The sequence below is a fragment of the Pan troglodytes genome, chromosome 10 (assembly GCF_028858775.2).
Source record: "Pan troglodytes isolate AG18354 chromosome 10, NHGRI_mPanTro3-v2.0_pri, whole genome shotgun sequence".
NCBI lineage: Eukaryota > Metazoa > Chordata > Mammalia > Primates > Hominidae > Pan > Pan troglodytes.
Window position 1 is genome coordinate 11493190 of NC_072408.2, and position 15542 is coordinate 11508731.

Sequence of the window (15542 nt, forward strand, 5' to 3'; positions counted from 1 at the left end):
CGGAGTTTCACCTTGTTGGCCAGGCTGGTCCCGAACTCCTGACCTCGTGATCTGCCCACCTCAGCCTCCCAAAGTGCTGGGATTACAGGCGTGAGCCACCGTGCCCGGCCAGTTCTGTGTAATTTTATTTCTTTATCATACGTTTATTTTTTAAGCTAATGCATCTACATATTACAAATCAAAACAATTCTCCGTAGTCTTCCTATTCTTCCCCCAACCAATAGGTGACCACATTTATTAGTTTCATATTTATCCTTCCATTGTTTCTTTGTGCAGATCCAGATGTTTATTTCCCTCCTTTCTAAAAGGGTAGCTTTCTTTTTATATTATTCTATACCCTGCTTTTTCTACTTAATCATATATCTTGGTGAGCATTCCATATCTTTACATATAATCTCTCTCTTTAAAGGACACATTTACATAGGATTCCATTAGGTAGATATGTCACTGTTTATTTGTTAATATAAATAATGGTTATTCTGGCCATAGTTAAGGAATGAGTTATGGACATTTGGGTTGTTTATAATCTGTTGCTACTAGAAATAATACTGTAGCTAATGATCTTTTTTTTTTTTTTTTTTTTGTGAGACAGGGTCTTGCTCTCTCACCCATACTGGATTGCAGTGGTGTGATTGCAGCTCACTGCAACCTCTGCCTCCCGGGTTTAAACAATTCTCGTGCCTCAGTCTCCCGAGTAGCTGGGATTACAGACGCCCGCCACCACGCCTGGCTAAATTTTGTATTTTTAGTAGAGATGGGGTTTCATCATCTTGGCCATGCTGGGCTTGAACTCCTCACATCGTGATCTACCCACCTCGGACTCCCAATGTGCTGGAATTACGGGCATGAGCCACCACGTCTGGCCACAAATAATCTTTTAAATATGAGTGAATTCAGTTATTCCCAGTAATTGGGTTATTGGATAAAAGGGTAAACAGATTTGTCATTTTGATAGGTATTTCCAGATGACCCTCCCTAGGTAAAAGTACATTCACTGAAGTTCTGTCATTTCCCAGCATTTTCTCCAGGCCCTGGGCATGTTGAGGGTATGCAATCCCTGCTTGTGCCTTAAGGAACTGGAGCCAGGATAGACACAGAGCTAAAAAGTCAATTAGCACACAGATGAAAACTTATGTTGGTAGTGCCAGGGGACCATGGGAGTATAGAGTGTGGGTATTAAATAGAGTGGGTAGATGGGGAATGGTACTGGGGAGGGAGACTACCTAAAAGAACCAGTCTTGTGTTGGGTCTTAAAGAACATTCATATTGGCCAAATCCAGCAATCTGTATCTTGGCAGAGGTTGGCATACAGCTGTTTTTGTAAACAAGCGGCAAGATTCCAGGCTGAGGCCTGAGTTTGTGATTCTGACTTCCAGGTCTGGTAGATTTTTTTTCTAGATCTGAGTAAATCAGTCCTATGTGACATTTTAATTATTATGAACTAGTGCTTCACTTAAAAACAATGGAGCGATCATTTTCCATCGAAATCAAGGAAATGCAAGTTAAAATTAAAGTGAGATGAATTGTTCAGGTACCAGATTGGTACAAATTGAAGAAACCTTCCATCACTGAATCTTGTTGAGGGTGGTACACCACACTACAGGGTGGTGTAACCTGCTATGACACTGGCATTACCTAATAAAGCTGGTATTTGCATACCTTATGGCCCAGCAATTCTAGTGGTAGGTTGGGTCAGCAAACATTTAATTAGTGCTCAAAGAAATTTCAGCTGAATTCTCTTTGATTCTACTTTTCATGTATTTGAAAGTTGCATTATTGTTAACCTATCCTGCTGTCTGTCCAGTCTTGCCCATGCACTTCCCGCCCTTTTCCCCCTCCAGCCTCAGTAACCCCACTTATTTTCTGACAAAGTTTCCAGTTCTTTTACCCTTCCGGTTGGTTCAGATTGCTTTGATTTGTTTTGGTATTTTAGTTTTTAAAAGTGTAGTACTCAAACCTCAGTTCAGTATGCAGTTAGTTGGTCTGCGAGATAGCTGTCAGTACTACAAAAAATAACTGCTGAAGACCTAGGAACTAAGAGAAGGCAGGGGGTTCTGAAGGTTTGTGCACATCTCTCCCATTCCATTCAGATTCTCTTTCACTTGCTCATTCAGTCCAGCAATGAATAGACTGACTCTCACGTTTTTGTTCCTGCTGCCAGTAAGAGTAGTTTTGATCGATATATTTCTTTTAACAAAATTATTTGGCTGAAATGTTATTTGCATTATATTTTTCAGTAGGATTTTCCACCTGCAATTCACTTAAGATTGGTTCCTGATCTACACGTTTTAGTTTGGAGTAGTTTGAAATTCTTAGCTCTTCATTAAAGAAGACAATTGCAAATATTAGTTTAGAATAAATTGTTTTTACAGGTTGGATTATGAAGTGTGTTACAAGTTTCATATGATATTTTTATGAGTATCACCACACTTGATTGCTCATTTTTTTCCTCCTCTCAAAAACAGTATAATTTGGCTAATAAGGTTCTCCTTCTCTTTCTATTTTAGTGGAGAAACAAGATTTAACAAGGAGAAAATAATCCAAGGTTGGTATAATCCGATTGTTATTTTAGCTCTCACCCTTGTGTTAATAAGATGTGTGAGTTAAGCAGATTTGGTGGGGTGGGGTAGACTGGGGGCAGCACTCCATTGTGAATTGGGATTACAGAATCAAAGCATCATAACCACAGAAATATGATCAGGGCTGTTAGTAACCAGGAGGAATAAATCTCTCAAGTGAACTGGGTGTGAAGTACAGGTCTCCAAGTTATTCTTTATGTATGGCTTCAAAGTGGCTCTGTCAGCTGATTAATTATATTGGGTCTGGGTGTCTTAAAATATAAATGTCTGGATTTGAAATTATTTTATATTTGGAAACATGAAGTTTACTGACTGGTGTTAATGGTGTTTTTTTCTGCTAAGATCGTTATTTTAATTTTAGTAGTAATAAAGGTTTAAAAAAAGAACTATTTTCACATGTGGTCGTTACTTTATTCTGAAGAGATTCTTTCTCCCTTTTTCTGTTAATTTGGACTCAGATCTTTTATTTGCCCTGTGATCCAGCTAGTCTGGCTTTTTAAGAATATCTTGAACTTTTGGCTAGACATGCTATTTCTGTGCTGTGATTATAAAAGCATTTAGTTTTATTTTTTTGGTTAGGGACTTCTGGGGTTTACAAAAACTGATTTTCATATTCCGTGTGCCTGACTCCCTTTTACGGACAATAACTGGTCTGATTCTCAAAGGAACCTTTGTTTTCAGACGAACTATGCCCCACCCAGGTTATCCTCTGGACTGAAGCCTCTTACCACCTGGCCTTTGGTATTGCTCATTTCTCTTATTTCTTAAGACATTGACAATGGAACGTCAAGAAAGTTTTTGTGTTCTTTTCCTGACCTTGTCAGTTGGATGCTTTAGTTCTTTAAGTTACAGCCTTTTGTGTATAAGCATTCAAGGCTCATGTATTTCTTTTTTTTTTTTTTTTTTTTTGAGTCAGGGTCTCACTGTGCCGCCCCAACCTGGAGTGCAGTGGTGCGATCTCGGCTCACTGCAACCTCCGCCTCCCAGGTTCAAGCGATTTCTCATGTCTCAGCCTCCTGAGTAGCTGGTATTACAGGCACATGCCCCCATGCCCAGCTAATTTTTGTATTTTTGGTAGAGGTGGTGTTTTGCCATGTTGGCCAGGCTGGTCTCGAACTCCTGACCTCAGGTGATATGCCTGCCTTAGCATCCCAAAGTGCTGGGATTACAGGCCTGAGCCGCTGCACCCGGCCTCAAGGCTTATATATTCCTAAGTACTGTTTTTGTTTGCATGCCCGTAGTTTTGACACGTGGTAATGTGGTAAGCATTCAGCACCAAGTATTTTCAATTCCCATTGAGTGACTTCCATTATAAATGCTTTTGTGTTCTGTCAGTATGGTTTATTTGATGATACTTCTTTGAAATGTGCTAATTATGGTCAGTTTTTATAATTCTTCCATTGTATGCTTCAGAAAAATGTATAATCCGTCATTGTTGGGACTGGAATTATATATAAAATAATCAGCCTTCTTGATTTTGTTTTTCAAATCTTACACACTTTATTAGCTTTATAAATGCACTAGTTTGCCTGCATGTCCTAAATATCAATTTATGAGTGCAGTATTTTTAATTTCCTGCTGCAGTGGCCAGTTTGCCCTTTAATACTTGGAATTCTATCCATTTTTGGTTTCTGTGTTCTGCTTTTGTATCGACTGAGGTTATTTTATTAGGCTTATACAAGTTTAAATGATTGCATCTTCTGAGTAAATTGGATCACTGATTTTCTTATAGTGGTCCCCAAATCCTTAGTGAGACTTTTATCATAAAGTCTTATTTTTCTGACAGTAATATAGCTACTTGAGCTGTTTTGGGGATGGAATTTCACTGGTATGTATTTTTCCATCTCATTCCTTTCACTCTTTGTGTATACTCATGTTTAAGTGTTATCTCATAAATAGTATGTAGCTAAATTTTGGCTCTTTTGAAAATATATATAAGTTGTCTTTTTTTTTTTTTTGAGACAGAGTCTTGCTCTGTCACCCAGGGTGGAGTGCAATGGCGCGATCTCAGCTCACTGCAACCTCTGCCTCCCGGGTTCAAGCAATTCTCCTGCCCGAGACTCCCGAGTAGCTGGGATTACAGGTTCCCGGCACCACACCTGGCTCATTTTTTAAATTTTTATTTATTTATTTATTTTGAGACGGAGTCTCACTCTGTTGCCCAGGCTGGAGTGCAATGGTGTGATCTCGGCTCCTGCAACCTCCACCTCCCGGGTTCAAGCGATTCTCCTGTGTCAGCCTCCTGAGTAGCTGGGATTACAGGTGCGCACTACCAGGCTCGGCTAATTTTTGTATTTTTAGTAGAGACGGGGTTTTACCACATTGGTCAGGCTGGTCTCGAACTGACCTGGTGATCCACCCACCTTGGCCTCCCAAAGTGCTGGGATTGCAGGCGTTAGCCACCGAGCCTGGCCTAATTTTTGTATTTTTAGTAGAGACGGGGTTTCACCATGTTGGCCAGGCAGGTCTCAAACTCCTGACCTCAGGTGACCCACCTGCCTTGGCCTCCCAAAGTGTTGGGATTACAGGCGTGAGCCACCACGCTTGGCCTAGAATCTGTCTTTTAACTGGCAGTAGTGACTGTTTGCCTTTATTCTGGTCACTGATGTGTTTCGATTTTTTTTCCCCTTCTTTTTATAGTCTTTCTTTTTTTAATCTTACCTGCTTTTACTTCTTAAGTTCTTGGTTTTTTTCCTGTTCCACACTTTCTTACTTTCCCCACTACCTTTGAAATGATGTACCATTTCCATTCTTTTCAAGGTTGTCTTAAAATTCTTACCCTCATACCTGTCTTAGCCAAGGCTGCTGTAACAGAGTATCATGGACCCAGTGGCTTAAACAATACACAGTTCTAGAGACTGTGAATTCCAAGATCAGGGTGCCAGCAGATCCAGTGTCTGTGGAGGACCTGATTCCTGGTTTGCGGACTGCTGTCTTCTGGTTAATATCCTCACATGGCAGAGAGATAGATCGAGAACACTTATAAGGACACTAATCCTGTTCATGAGGGCTCCACCCTAGGATCTAATCACCTCCCAAAGGCCTGCCTCCTAGTACGATCACATTGAGGGTTAGGATGTCAACATTTGAATTTTGGGGGGACACGTTTACTCTGACAATACCTAATAAAGTATAATATTAATATCCCGTCTCCCAAAAAATACAAAGAACTTGTCTAGTCGCTTAGTCCTGTCTTTTTTTAATTGCTTGAGGTAGACATTATTATCTTCATTTGTTTAGATGGCATTTAAATTTATGAATATATTTGCAAGTTTCTCTGCTCCTCATTTGTTTTCGTCTCAGACCATTCCTGAAGTACGTTCTTTGAAAAGTCCTCTAGTGTGTGTAGAGCAGCTGGTGGTAAACATAGTGGTTTCAGTCGGTACACACTTGTAACTGATGATTTTCTCAGCACTTGGAAGAGAGCATTCTGCAGTTTTGGTTCCATTTTTCCTGCTAAGAAGTTTCTATCAGCTAACTGGTGTTCCATGGTAGGAAATATGTCTTTCTCTGTAACTTCCTTTAAACTCTTCAATTTTGATATTCTTTAGTTTCTCATAATATATCTAGGGGGAATTTTTTTTAATGTATCCTGCTCGATGTACATATGTTTTCTTATTCTGTGAAATTCTTAGCTATTTTCTTTTCATATTCCTCTCCTTCATTTTTTCTATTCTTTTATTTTTTTGAGATGGAGTTTCACTCCTGTTGCCCAGGCTGGAGTGCAGTGGTGTGATCTTGGCTCACTGCAACCTCCGCCTCCTGGGCTCAAGCAATTCTCCTGCCTCAGCCTTCCAAGTAGCTGGGATTACAGGCGTGCTCCACCATGCCCAACTAATTTTGTATTTTTAGTAGAGACAGGATTTCGCCATGTTGGCCAGTCTGACTTTGAACTCCTGACCTCGAGTGATCCACCCCCCTCGGCCTCCCAAAGTGCTGGGATTGCAGGCGTGAGCCACCACGCCCAGCCATTTTTTTTTTCTATTCCTTTAGAGTTCCAATTAGATGCATGTTATAGACTGAATGTTTTTCTTCCCAAAAGTTACATGTTGAAATCATAATTCCCAATATGATGACATTAGGAGGTGGGGTCTTTGGGCGGTTATTAGGTCACAAGGGTGCAGCCCTCATGAATGGAATTTATTCAAGAGACACCAGAGAGCTCTTTCCTCTTTGTGCCATGGGAGCACTGAAGGAGAAGTCAGCAGCCTGTAATGTGGAGAGGCCCTCACCAGAACCCAACCATGATGGTACCCTCACCTCAAACTTCCAGCCTCCAGAACTGTGAGAAATAAATATCTGTTGTTAACAAGCCACCCAGTCTGTAGTACTTTGTTACAGCAACTAAGACAATGCATCGTTAGGAGTTCTCATTCTTTCCTTTAGAACTCTAATATATCTGAGCTATGCTCTATCTCCTTGTATCTGTGCTGTGTACTGGGTAATATCTTCTGCCCTGTCTTTGAGTTCATTAAACCTCCTTTCATCTGAATCTCTGTTTATCCATTGAGGGGCCCTCCAGCCCCCAGCAATCCTGATTTTTATTATTAAAAGATCTATTTGGTTATTTTAGAAAATTGTCTACTTATTTTTGATGCTTACTGTTACTTGCTTATTTTGTGACTCTGTCTCTATGTTTTATTCATAGTTATTGTAAATTCCCTATTTGCTGATTTCAATGTCTGAAGTCTTGATGGGTGGCTTTGGTTTATGGTAGATTATTTTCTTGTGTGTTGAATCTTTGGCTAAACAATTATTTGTTCTAAATTAGTGGAAAACCTGTTAGCCTCTTTTGAGAATGCTTTGCTCTGAAAAGGATTTGCATTTTATTTTACCACAGGCCTGAGGCTGCATTAAGTCTCCTTACAGGAGCCCTTGCTCCCAAGAATGTTGTGTTTAGTCCTCCCGCTTGCCGTCCCCTCCAGCAGGCCTCCTCTCCCAGCCCCACCAGCGTGTCCTCATAGTCCACCACCTTCATTTTTTTCATGTCGGTATTCACAGTTCAGCTCAGGGCTTTGGGGTTGCTTTACTTTGTCCCTTGGAGATTTTTTGTATGTTCTGTGGGCCCAGCAATGCAGCACACACACAGACACACACACAAACACACACACACACACTCACACACATACACCATTTAGATCTTTAGTAGGAGGTCCCTTCAGAGTGTCCAGCCAACCGTTATCCTGGAAATAGAGGTTTCAAAGCATTTTTAAAATGAAAAAGACAAAGAAACGAAGGGAGGAAGGAAAGAGGAAAAGTAATACCATTATAATACTGAGCATTTGGATGATGGGAATAAAGAAGGAAAAAACTTTTAGATGGTGGTCCTACCGCCCCAACACAGTACCTGTAAGATCAGAGCCAATTAATGAAGAGATGGGCAAACATAAAAGAGGGAAAAGCTAAGACATTTCTATCTCATCATCACCTAATTCCCATTAGGCAAGCATTCTTTTGGAAAATAATTGAATACCTGAGCCTTTATAGACTTATAACTTATTTTTACTTGCTAATAACTCCCTGAAAAGTTACGTGGAAGAGTACTTAAAAAATCTTTCATTAAAATTTAGATAAATGCAGCTTATATTTTCTACATGTGATTTATACATCTCTGATATGTAGTTTTGAATGTTATTGTTCCTCTTCTTAATACATCACAGGACAAGGAGTAGATGAACCTCTTTCAGAAACTGGATTTAAACAAGCAGCAGCTGCTGGTATATTTCTGAATAATGTGAAGTTTACTCATGCTTTCTCCAGTGATCTCATGAGGACAAAGCAGGTACATTTATTTATTTATTTATTTATTTTGAGACAGAGCGTCACTCTATGCCCAGGCTGGAGTGCAGTGGTGCAGTCTCTGTTCACTGCAACCTCCATCTCCCGGGTTCAAGTGATTCTGATGCCTCAGTCTCCCAAATAGCTGGGATTACAGGTGTGTGCCACCACACCTAGCTAATTTTTGTATTTTTAGTAGAGATGGGGTTTTACCATGTTTGTTGCTGGTCTCAAACTCCTAACCTCAGGTGATCCACCCGCCTCAGCCTCCCAAAGTGCTGGGATTACAGGCGTGAGCCACCACACCCAGCAACAGGTGAGTTTAGAGTCAAGGTCTAGGCTGATGTGCCAAAAGTCTCAACAATTGTATAATCTTGAAAAATCTGCTACCAGAGTCTGTAGGGAATTAAATCCCAAACAGACATGACCTTCCTCAACAGAACTTATTTATTTTAATTTTATTTTGTACTTTTTTAAAAAATTAATTTTAAATTAGAGTAGCCTAGAAAAAAAAGTCCAGCAAGAATATAAATAAGCTATTATGAGAGAGAGCACGGAAAATGACAGGAGAAATTAATCCACCGTGACATCAGGTATTAGGATTACCAGATAGAGTAAGAAACCACTATGTCACTGTAAAGAAATAAAAGACTTGTTAGAAATATCTTCAGGGAACAGATTACTATAAAAATGAAAAACCAGTTGGGCATGGTAGCTCATGCCTGTGATCCCTGCACTTTGGGAGGCCGAGGCAGGTGGATCACTTGAGGTCAGGAGTTCAAGACCAGCCTGGCCAACATGGTGAAACCCTATCTCCACTACAAATACAAAAATTAGCCGGGTGTGGTGGCGTGCACCTTAATCCCAGCTACTTGGGAGGCTGAGGCAGGAGAATCGCTTGAACACAGGAGGCAGAGGTTGCAGTGAGCCAAGATCGTGCCGTTGCATGGTTGGGCTACAGAGCAAGACTCTTGTCTCGAAAATAAAAAAAAAGTAAAATAAAAACGAACCCAGTCTACTTCTAAAAACTCCATGGAAGGAGAGTTTTGTGACCAACTGTGAGTGAGGTATTGTTGGAATTTCATCTCCCCTATAAACAATTAGAAAATGTGACAAAATATGTGAAACCACTGTTTTCAGATATTAGACTTTGGGCACTGTGGGCCTATGATGCCTGAATGAAGTAGAACAAAGAAGGTGAGCCCTAGGAGTGTCCTGGTTTTCTGGCTGAAGCAATTTCCAGACTCTGGTAGGGGAAGCCAAGTAGTGCTTAGAGGTCTCCGTGAGTTAAGGAGACAAAACTTGGAATTTGGGGAGGTTAATTTTTACATAACTTAAATTTGTGGGGCAGAGTAATGGAAGAAAGACGTGGATAGACAAAGAACTCTAGAAATATGTACAAGAATTTCTTTAAATTGAAACATTTCTTGAAACAAATGATAATGGAAACACAACATACCAAAACCTGTGGGATACAGCAAAAATATTAGGGAAATTTTAGCTGTAAGTACCTACATCAAAAAAGAAGAAAAACTCCAAATAAACATCTAACAATGCATCTTAAAGAACTAGAAAAGCCACTTTGGGAGGCCGAGATGGGAGGATTGCCTGAGCTCAGGAGTTCAAGACCAGCCTGGGCAATACGGTGAAACACCGTCTCCACTGAAATAACAAATCAGCCTGGCGTGGTGGCGGGCACCTGTAATCCCAGCTACTTAGCAGGCTGAGGCATGAGAATTGCTTGAACCTGGGAGGCAGAGGTTGCAGTGAGCTGAGATTGTGCCACTGCACTCCAGCCTGGGCAACAAAGCAAAACTTTGTCTCAAAAAAAAAAAAAAAAAAAGAAAGAAAGAAAGAACTAGAAAAGCAAGAGTAAACCAAATCCAAAATTATTAGAAGAAAAATAATAATGATCAGAGCACAAATAATTGAAATTGAAATGAAGACTCCAAAAGATCAGTGAAATGATAAATTGGTATTTTGAAAAGATAAAATTGACAGACCTTTAGGTAGATTTAACTAAGAAGATAAAGATCCAAATAGGTAATATCAGATGAAAAAGGAGATATTACAACCAATATCTCAGAAATTCAAAGGAGCATTAAGGGCTACTATCAGCAACTATATGCCAAAAAATTGGAAAATCTAGAGGAAATGCACAAATTCCTAGACACATGCAACCTACCAAGATTGAACCAGGAAGAAATCCAAAGCCTAAACAGAATAATAACAAGTAACAAGATTGAAGCCATTATAAAAGTCTCCCAGTAAAGAAGAGTCTGGGACCTGATGGCTTCACTGCTGAATTCTACCAAACATCTAAAGTACTAATACCAATCCTACTGAAACTATTCCATAAAATAGAGGAGGAGGGAATACTTCCAAACTTATTCAGTGAGGCCAGTAGTATCCTGATACCAAAACCAGACAAAGACACATTAAAAGAAGAAAACTACAGGCCAGTATTCCTGATGAAGATTGACACAAAAATCCTTAACAAAATACTAGCAAACCAAATTCAACAATACCATTAGAAAGATCATTCTACCTGACTGAGGGGGATTAATCCCAGGGATGCAAGGATGTTTCAACATAAACAAGTGAATCAATGTGATACATTATATCAACAGAATAAAGGACAGAAACCATATGATCATTTCAATTGAGGCTGAAAAAGCATTTGATAAAATCTAACATCCCTTCATGATGAAAACCCAAAAACAACCTAGGTACGGAAGGAACAATATAAAACAGCACAGTAAAAGCCTCAACACAATAAAAGCCATATGCAATAGACCCACAGCTTATATCATACTGAGTGAGGAGAAACTGAAAGCCTTTCCTCTAAGATCTAGAACAAGACAAGGATGCCCATTTTCACCACTGTTATTCAACATAGTACTGGAAGTCTTAGCTGGAGCAATCAGACAAGAGAAAGAAATAAAGAACATTTAAATCGGAAAGGAAGAAATCAAATTATCCTTGTTTGCAGATGATAGGATCTTATATTTGGAAAAACCTGAAAACCCCACCAAAAAACAATTAGAACTGATACATTCGGTAAAGTTGCAGGATGCAAAGCAAGATACAAAAATCAGTAGCATTTGAATATGCCAACAATGAATAATCTGAAAAAGAAGAAGTAATCTCATTTACAGTAGCCACAAATAAAATTAAATACTCAGGAATTAACCAAAGAAGTGAAAGAGCTCCACAAGGAAAACTATAAGACACTGATAAAAGAAGTTAAAGAGGACAACAAAGAAATGGAAAGATATTCTATATTCATAGATTAGAAGAGTCAATATTGTTAAAATGTTCATACTACCCAAAGCAATCTACAGATTCAATGCAATTTCTATCAAAATACCAATGACATTCTTCACAGAAGTAGAAAAAAGCATCCTAAAATTTATGTGGAACTGCAAAAGACCCAGAATGGCCAAAGCCATCCTTAGCAAAAACAAAATTGGAAGAATCACAGTACCTGACTTCAAATTATACAAAGAGCTATAGAAACCAAAATAGCATGGTACTGACATAAAAACAGACACATAGACCAATAGACCAGAATAGAGAACCCAGAAACAAATCCATGCATCTGCAGCAAATTCATTTTTGACAAAGATGCCAAGAAGATACATTGGGAGAGTCTCTTCAATAAATAGTGCTTGGAAAACTGGATATCCATATACAGAAGAATGAAACTAGACCCCTGTCTTTCTCCATATACAAATATCAAATAAAATGGATTGAAGACTTAAATCTAAGACCTCAAACTATGAAATTACTACAAGAAAACATTGGGGAAACTCTCCAGAACATTGTTCTGGCCAGAGATTTCTTGAGCAATAACCTGCAAGCACAGGCAACCAAAGCAAAAATGGACAAATGGGATCACATCAAGTTTAAAAGCTTTGGTGCAGCAAAGGAAACAATCAACAAAGTGAAGAGACAACCCACAGAATGGGAGAAAATATTTGTAAACTACCCATCTGACAAGGGATTAATAACCAGAGTATGTAAGGAGCTCAAACAGCTTTATAGGAAAAAATCTAATAATCCAACTAAAAATGGGCAAAATGTCTGAATAGATGTTTCTCAAAAGAAGACATACAAATGACAAAGAGAGGGGGGGCGGTTCCAAGATGGCCGATTAGGAACAGCTCCAGTCTGCAGCTCCCAGCGTGAGCGACGCAGAAGACGGGTGATTTCTGCATTTCCAACTGAGCTTTGAAGACAGTATAGTGGTTCTCCCAGCATGGAGTTTGAGATCTGAGAACGGACAGACTGCCTCCTCACATGGGTCCCTGACCCCTGAGTAGCTTAACTGGGAGGCACCCCCCAGTAGGAGCAGACTGACACCTCACACGGCCGGGTAGCCCTCTGAGACGAAACTTCCAGAGGAGCGATCAGGCAGCAACATTTGCTGTTCAGCAATATTTGCTGTTCTGCAGCCTCCACTGCTGATACCCAGGCAAACAGGGTCTGGAGTGGACCTCCAGCAAACTCCAACAGACCTGCAGCTGAGGATCCTGACTGTTAGAAGGAAAACTAACAAACAGAAAGGACATCCATACCAAAACCCCATCTGTACGTCACCATCATCAAAGACCAAAGGTAGATAAAACCACAAAGACGGGGAAAGAACAGAGCAGAAAAACTGAAAATTCTAAAAATCAGAGCGCCTCTCCTCCAAAGGAACGCAGCTCCTCACCAGCAACGGAACAAAGCTGGACGGAGAATGACTTTGACGAGCTGAGAGAAGAAAGCTTCAGATGATCAAACTTCTCTGAGCTAAAGGAGGAAGTTCGAACCCATTGCAAAGAAGTTAAAAACCTTGAAAAAAGATCAGACGAATGGCTAACTAGAATAACCAATGCAGAGAAGTCCTTAAAGGACCTGATGGAGCTGAAAACCATGGCATGAGAACTACGTGATGAATGCACAAGCTTCAGTAGCCAATTTGATCAACTGAAAGAAAGGGTATCAGTGATTGAAGATCAAATGAATGAAATGAAGTGAGAAGAGAGGTTTAGAGAAAAAAGAATAAAAAGAAACGAACAAAGCCTCCAAGAAATATGGGACTATGTGAAAAGACCAAATCTATGTCTGATTGGTGTACCTGAAAGTGACGGGGAGAATGGAACCAAGTTGGAAAACACTCTGCAGCATATTATCCAGGAGAACTTCCCCAACCTAGCAAGGCAGGCCAACATTCAAATTCAGGAAATACAGAGAATGCCACAAAGATACTCCTCGAGAAGAGCAACTCCAAGACACATAATTGTCAGATTCACCAAAGTTGAAATGAAGGAAAAAATGTTAAGGGCAGCCAGAGAGAAAGGTCAGGTTACCCACAAAGGGAACCCCATCAGACTAACAGCAGATCTCTCGGTAAAAACTCTACAAGCCAGAAGAGAGTGGGGGCCAATGTTCAACATTCTCAAAGAAAAGAATTTTCAACCCAGAATTTCATATCCAGCCAAACTAAGCTTCATAAGTGAAGGAGAAATAAAATCCTTTACAGACAAGCAAATGCTGAGAGATTTCGGCACCACCAGGCCTGCGCTACAAGAGCTCCTGAAGGAAGCACTAAACATGGAAAGGAACAACCAGTACCAGCCACTGCAAAAACATGTCAGATTGTAAAGACCATCAATGCTAGGAAGAAACTGCATCAACTAATGAGCAAAATAAGCAGCTAACATCATAATGACAGGATCAAATTCACACATAACAATATTAACCTTAAATGTAAATGGGCTAAATGCTCCAATCAAAAGACACAGACTGGCAACTTGGATAAAGAGTCAAGACCCATCAGTGTGCTGTATTCAGGAAATCCGTCTCACATGCAGAGACACACCTAGGCTCAAAATAAAGGGATGGAGGAAGATCTACCAAGCAAATGGAAAACAAAAAAAGGCAGGGGTTGCAGTCCTAGTCTCTGATAAAATGGACTTTAAACCAGCAAAGATCAGAAGAGACAAAGGCCATTACATAATGGTAAAGGGATCAATTCAACAAGAAGTGCTAACTATCTTAAATATATATGCACCCAATATAGGAGCACCCAGATTCATAAAGCAAGTCCTTAGTGACCTACAAAGAGACTTCAACTCCCACACAATAATAATGGGAGAATTTAACACCCCACTGTCAGCATTAGACAGATCAACAAGACAGAAAGTTAACAAGGATATCCAGGAATTGAACTCAACTCTGCACCAAGCACACCTAATAGACATCTACAGAACTCTCCACCCCAAATCAACAGAATATACATTCTTCTCAGCACCACACTGCACTTATTCCAAAATTGACCACATAGTTGGAAGTAAAGCATTCCTCAGCAAATGCAAAAGAACAGAAATTATAACAAACTGTCTCTCAGACCATAGTGCAATCAAACTAGAACTCAGAATTAAGAAACTCACTCAAAGCCACTCAACTACATGGAAACTGAACAACCTGCTCCTGAATGACTACTGGGTACATAACGAAATGAAGGCAGAAATAAAGATGTTCTTTGAAACCAATGAGAACAAAGAGACAACATACCAGAATCTCTGGGACACATTTAAAGCAGTGTGTAGAGGGAAATTTATAGCACTAAATGCTCACAGGAGAAAGCAGGAAAGATCTAAAATTGGCACCCTAACATCACAATTAAAAGAACTAGAGAAGCAAGAGCAAACAAATTCAAAAGCTAGCAGAAGGCAAGAAATAACTAAGATCAGAGCAGAACTGGAGGAGACAGAGAAACAAAAAACCCTTCCAAAAATCAATGAATCCAGGAGCTGGTTTTTTGAAAAGATCAACAAAATTGATAGACCGCTAGCAAGACCAATAAAGAAAAGAGAGAAGAATCAAATGGAAGCAATAAAAAATGATAAAGGGGATATCACCACAGATCCCACAGAAATACGAACTACCATCAGAGAATACTATAAACACCTCTACACAAATAAACTAGAAAGTCTAGAAGAAATGGATAAATTCCTCGACACCTACACCCTCCCAAGACTAAAACAGGAAGAAGTTGAATCTCTGATTAGACCAGTAACAGGCTCTGAAATTGAGGCAATAATTAATAGCTTACCAACCAAAGAAAGTCCAGGACCAGACGGATTCACAGCCGAATTCTTCCAGAGGTATGAGGAGGAGCTGGTACCATTCCTT

The 15542-nt window shown here is 39.8% G+C and overlaps 1 protein-coding gene across 2 annotated transcripts in view; it reads left to right on the forward strand.

The window, feature by feature from the left end:
* Positions 1 to 15542, forward strand: part of TIGAR (TP53 induced glycolysis regulatory phosphatase) — a 32261-nt gene that overhangs the window by 7751 nt on the left and 8968 nt on the right. For both annotated transcript variants that reach the window (XM_522324.8, XM_063785402.1), the window contains exons 2-3: positions 2508 to 2545; positions 8240 to 8361. In XM_522324.8, the coding sequence (XP_522324.2) occupies positions 2508 to 2545; positions 8240 to 8361 (160 nt within the window). The remainder of the gene's footprint in view (positions 1 to 2507; positions 2546 to 8239; positions 8362 to 15542) is intronic.